General features: G+C 41.5%; 1 protein-coding gene across 1 annotated transcript in view; it reads right to left on the bottom strand.

The window, feature by feature from the left end:
- TG (thyroglobulin) overlaps positions 1-6,000 on the bottom strand; it is a 166,384-nt gene that overhangs the window by 124,893 nt on the left and 35,491 nt on the right. The window contains exon 20 of the mRNA XM_009323383.1: positions 2,976-3,200. Within this exon, the coding sequence (XP_009321658.1) occupies positions 2,976-3,200 (225 nt within the window). The remainder of the gene's footprint in view (positions 1-2,975; positions 3,201-6,000) is intronic.

Raw genomic sequence — 6,000 nt, 5'->3', positions numbered from 1 at the left:
GCTGAACATGAGCCGGCAGTGTGCCCAGGTGGTTAAGAAGGCCAATGGCATCCTGGCCTGTATCAGAACTAGTGTGGCCAGCAGGAGCAGGGAAGTGATCGTGCCCCTGTACTCAGCACTGGTGAGGCCGTACCTCGAATACTGTGTTCAGTTTTGGGCCCCTCACTACAAGAAGGACGTTGAGGTGCTGGAGCGTGTCCAGAGAAGGGCAACGAGGCTGGTGAGGGGTCTGGAGACCAAGTCTTACGAGGAGCGGCTGAGGGAGCTGGGGTTGTTTAGCCTGGAGAAAAGGAGGCTGAGGGGAGACCTCATCACTCTCTACAACTACCTGAAAGGAGGTTGTAGCGAGGTGGGTGTCGGTCTCTTCTCCCAAGTAACTGGCGAAAGGACGAGAGGAAATGGCCTCAAGTTGCGCCAGGGGAGGTTTAGATTGGAAAAATTTCTTTACTGAAAGAGTGGTTAAACATTGGACCAGGCTGCCCAGGGAAGCGGTTGAGTCACCATCCCTGGAGGTATTTAAAAGACGTGTAGATGAGGCGCTTAGGGACATGGTTTAGCGGGCATGGTGGTGTTGGGTTGACGGTTGGACTCGATGATCTTAGAGGTCTTTTCCAACCTTAATGATTCTATGATTCTATGATATAATAAAACAAAGATAACTCACAAACAGGATTCAGGCTTTCTCCTGAAATAAATGGGGAGAGAGGGATTGGGTTCGTAAAGCTGCCTCCTGAACAGTTTCCAACTCTCTTCTTTTTGACTCACACCCTAGCAAAGTGTCTTTTGTCCCTTTAAAATTTAGCTAAAATAAAACTGTTACCTTAGACTCTTAAGGAGTTATATTCATAAATACCTGTGGGGTAAAGTAACTCAGTGTTAGACTGAGACAAAGAAAAAATAACACATGATAACTGTTACCTATTTTACAGGCAGAAAAACATGAAACAAAGCTACAATAGATGCAAACCTAAAGAAACAGATGACTGTAAGGAAAATACATGAGAGATGAAGAGGTAGGTTCATGCAAGCTGCATGTTCCTAAATGAAAAATGTTAGGTTTAAGAACATCAGAAAGCTGCCACTACTAAGAGCTGTCCATGCTTCCTGAAGCAAGGGGGAATGTCACTTACAGTGAAATAAAAACAAACAAATCAATAAGATTAGGTTCTGAAAAGACAATTTGTATTTCAACGACAAGGTGGAACAGGAAAGGGAAGAGAATAAAGAAAGAATCCCTGCCGCCCTCACACAACTTTGATTTCTGTAATCACAATTGATAACTTCTTATTACTAGTCCCTATTATTAGTAGAGAAACAGACCCAGAAGGATAAATGACCAGAATATATCCATAAAGCAAAATAAAACTAAATATATATCTATCTTAGAGGAACCAGAAACTGAATTCCTAAATCTCCTGTTTAGAATAAAATATGCAGTCCTACTACATAAACCAGTGTCCAACAGCGTTTCTAGCATGACATCTTAGAATACAAAATCTCTGCCAAAAGCTGGAGCAGAGTCTCCTTTTTGCATCTCTATGATAGGTCTGTTTTACTGAGGGCCTTTTTCTACAGCTAGCTGGTTCAAATATGTATGTACTAACTTACAAAGCAAACTAATTCACTGATTCCTAGAGGCCTTTATCCCTGGTAGGAAATATTTGGCAGAAAGATCCAATTCTTTGTAAGTTCTTGTGCTCTGAGCGATGGACTCTACTTAATAAATAATGGTACCTTTAATCAGTACAACAGTACATCTTGTTGAGTAACTGCGAGTTGTTACAGACTCCGGATTCTCAGTAGGAATTAATCTTTTTTCTGCATGATGTATTTAAATAACCAAAATCTGAAGTGTTTCAGACTATGGAGATGAACTGAACCTGCAGTCAATTTACCCTTAAAGGTCCAAGCTAGAAACTGCAGCAGTTCAGAACTGATTTATCACTTGATTACTTTGAAGCTCTCGCCCAGGCATCAGGAAGCTCTCCTAACTTAAAGAGAACCACCATACCAAGCAGGGAGCTAAGCTCTTTTCATGTATTTTGATTTGCTCTTAGGGTCTCTAGCTTAAGCTGCATAGTGTTGAAGTTTTCCCGTCTGAATATATTCCCCATTTTGGAAAACTTATCCAATACCTGCTACTGTTGATCTTATACTTAGATGTGGTCCATCCCTCCTTTGTTACCAAAAGCTAGACATAGTGAGTACATCCCAAACTGACTTAAGACACAGACTCACTGAGGCTAACTGGGCCAACGAGAATGATGAGGGTTGCACTGTAGGAGGGCTGATGTTGATTGATAGAAACAAGAGCAGGGTCTGTTAAGGCAAAGGCTCTTTGGCAGCATGACCTGGTACACAGGGTGCTAGGCACAGCCACGGGGATCCGTCAAAAAGGTAGGTTTGGCAGCCCTAAGCAGGATGTTGGCAGAAAGGCAGCCTGTTCCGGGGAAGCAGACTAAACAGAAGGAAAGAAGATGAAAAGAGGGCAGAAGTGCAATCAGGTCTGGGTGTTGGCCAACACTGAGAAAGCTTCCATCTGAGCTCACTGGACTTAGCCCAGGAATTCACAATCTCAGGACCTTTGCCATTTCTGCATCTAGGTTTCTATTCTGGGTCATGTATCATCATCTGAAGATCTGGCTCCATTATCTTTGTGAAATCTTCTTATTAAGGATTGCGTACATTACAGAAAAACCTTCTAATACCAGACAGATCTAAAAAATCCCCCAAAATGTTTGCAAAACCTTCTATGTCAGTGCCATGATGCCTATTTCCAAATCATTGGTTCAATGCAAGGACTGAACAGTAAGCAAAGCACTAATTCCCATCTCTCCTCAGATTTGTCATTCATGTTGGTGCTTCACACCTTTCACATATTGACCACAAACACAAGTTCACTGATGATTTTCTAACTTTAGCTTTGTACTGATTATTAACAGCATCAAAGAAGGGAAAGCTAAACTGAGACATACCACATCCTTGTGAATTTCGGACTGCTTTCCCAGGAGATGAAGTTCTTCGAAACCCACTTCTACATCCTAGCTGCACACTCGGAGACAGATCAAACTCTTCATCCCGGGGAAAATCAATGAAAGAATCTCCTAGGAATTGCTTGGAGTCCAAATGCAGCAGAAAACCACCATCCTTAATCTCTTTTATAAATGCTCCAATGAGATTTTCTCCAACAATTGCATTTTCTAAAGGGGGAAAAAATACAACACAATAACATGAAAGAAACTCCCAATATGGGAATGGATAACAACACAGAAACTGATGAACTTTAGGTTAAAAACAAAGGCAGATACAGAAATACAAGCATGTTAGCAAACAGCAGACAAGAACGAATCTGTACAGTGTCTATCAGATTAAAGTCCTAATCTCAGTATATGTAGAGAGTGTTAAAGAAACAGCAAAAAAAAACCCCAACAAAAATGGCATACTCAAAAACTCATCAGAGAACAAAATTTGATTTCTGAGTTACAAAAATTCAGCAGATGAAAACCAGGATTATCTGACATTCGGATTTAATTTATTCCTGGTTTTTCAATGGGTATCATTTGCTTCTTTTTCAGCATTTTGTTGGTTTGGTTTTGAAGGCCAGCATCTTGTAACAGTATAATAATCACCTTCTATCACACTACTGATATTCAACATATCCACCTATGCAACAGACATGCTCTTCACAATTGCTGAAGCTGGTGTTGAAAGCTGGAATACAGTGAGTACCTTTCCTGCTCTCTATATTCTTAGTTGCCCAGACAGCTTCCCTTTTGATGACTTGTGCAAGGACAATATTCAGCGCTAGATCAAGAGCGAATTCCCCAGTTTTGCTGGACCAGAAGTACCACAAGAACAATGTTCCCAGTGGATTTTGTTTGCTATCACATTCTGTTTAACCCTGCAGGCTGTATGGCATTGAATGAAATGTTGGTGTGGTTTACTGCTTCCAATTTGCAAGACAAGGGCCTCCTGTAGCTACAGGTGTTGGGCTGCCCAGTAACCCAGCAAACAGGAAGTTCTACACACTGCATACTTTGAGTTTTGCAAGTATACCAATGACCTTGGACATTGAATTTTCACAGGGAAGATGTTGTATACTTAAAGAGAGCATGAGGAATGTTACAGCTCACACGCTGTACAAAGATTATTATTTTATGACTGATGTGTCCAAGGCAAATAGCTGAGGATAGTGCTGCCTTCTCACGTGGCGAGTTTCCTAACTTTGCACTGTAGCCCAGGGGTGGCTTTTCAGTTCTACAAGGAGAGAATTTCACAGCCAGGTACGAGGCTCCAGCGACGCAGCACTGCCCTCCTGCCTGTGCTGAATGGACTGCACACATATGATGCTTTTTCTGAAAGATCATCCTAGACTTTTAATACTGAAAGCACAGGTGCCCTCTCTTCCTGAACGTTGTTCTGTAGCCAGTTGCTGTCATGTAGATGTTGTTTCCCCCTTTGCAGAGGAGAGACATGAGGTTTTTACACTTATGGGATAAAGTGAACGGACCTCTCATTAAAGCTGACAGCTGTGTCTTCATATTCTCAATGCTCTGTTTCCTCCAGCTTTGAGCAACCTATCCTTCTGCTGCACTGACACATACTATAATCAACAAAAGAGCACTTAGTTTTGTTCAGCCCCAGGCCAAAATGACACTTAGCTTGAAAGGAAGTAATTGGAGATCACCACAAAACCAACAACACTTTGCAAATGTTTTGCCAGAAATTGTCTCATAATTGAAAGCAGGAATAAGCAGATTAGCCTTTTATTCAAGCAAATATCCTTCTGAATTGTCTAGTGACTAGCTGTAGCAGAATTAAAAATAACATTGAAATGACAGCTGGAGGGAATTCACATGTAGAAAAGCAGCAAACAGTCAAACCACTAAGAATCCACTTAGGTCTGTTGAATTTCTTTTAGTCTGAAATGTTCCCCTGTGTTGAAAAGTTCTCAACACTATCGCTAAATGTGACCCTCCTATGACCACACTATGTATCCACGCATATGTAGTATCCTTTACATTCCGAGTATATAAACAAGTGTTTACCTGTAGTATACATGTTCATGCATTGCAAATAGACAGGCACATCCTGTAACATCTCAACAGAGAACGATTCAGTGCCTGCCAGACATGCCAGCCACAGACTCGCTGGTAACGTCTTACAGGAGCTGTCTTGGTTCAGCCCTTCCAGCACAGCTGGCCAGCTTGGGGCCACACATCTCTGCTTGTCCAAGATGAGCTTCCCAGGACCTTCAGCAAGCTCTAAAGCATGGCAGATACAACAGCGCTTCCCTGGTTTTGCTCCTGTTTTGCTGCACAATTTTGGCAATTCAAGCTACTATGCATCTCATACTTTGTTAGATTTACTGGAAGTTCTTACTAAGCATTTCTCCAGAGCCTGGTATACCTTTAGGGACCTGGACTTCTGCGGGGACAATACATCTTTTCACATACAGATATAGCCTGCAAATAGCTGCATGCTGTGTTGTGCAGTGAGAAGAAATCTGATTTAGGGTTTGCTTTTTTTATTTTAATGTGAGAGGGATCATACCATTACCCAGAGTTTATATTGACCAATGACAAAGTGAGAGAAAAGAGAAAGAAAAAAAGTAAATTTGTTGGGTTTTTTCTTTAAGGAAAATACAGAGCACAAAGACACAGCTTAAAATATCAGTTGTATAGAGCAGGGATTGATTCCTCCAGTCTCACTGGTGGGAACTGTTTACTGTATGTTCATCCACCAAAAGCTCATTTTTATAATCATTATTATTTTTGCCTGTTGAGCAGAAGAGAGAAGTTGCTGCTGTTCCTCACTGTTTTAGAGCTGAGGCCTAAGCTACAAAGCCAAATGGCATAAGATCCTTCAGGAAGGGATTTGCACAGCCTCAGAATTTAATGCATGAAAATATCTGCAAGAAAAAAGTAATGAAGCATTCACGAGTGATTTAGGTTTGAGGCTCTTCATTGGGAACACATGCACACTGTGCTTCTGTTTAGC

Source organism: Pygoscelis adeliae, unplaced genomic scaffold (genome assembly GCF_000699105.1).
Source record: "Pygoscelis adeliae isolate BGI_AS28 unplaced genomic scaffold, ASM69910v1 Scaffold103, whole genome shotgun sequence".
Lineage (NCBI taxonomy): Eukaryota > Metazoa > Chordata > Aves > Sphenisciformes > Spheniscidae > Pygoscelis > Pygoscelis adeliae.
Note: the sequence above shows the minus strand (reverse complement) of the source record. Positions and strands in the feature narration are given on the sequence as shown.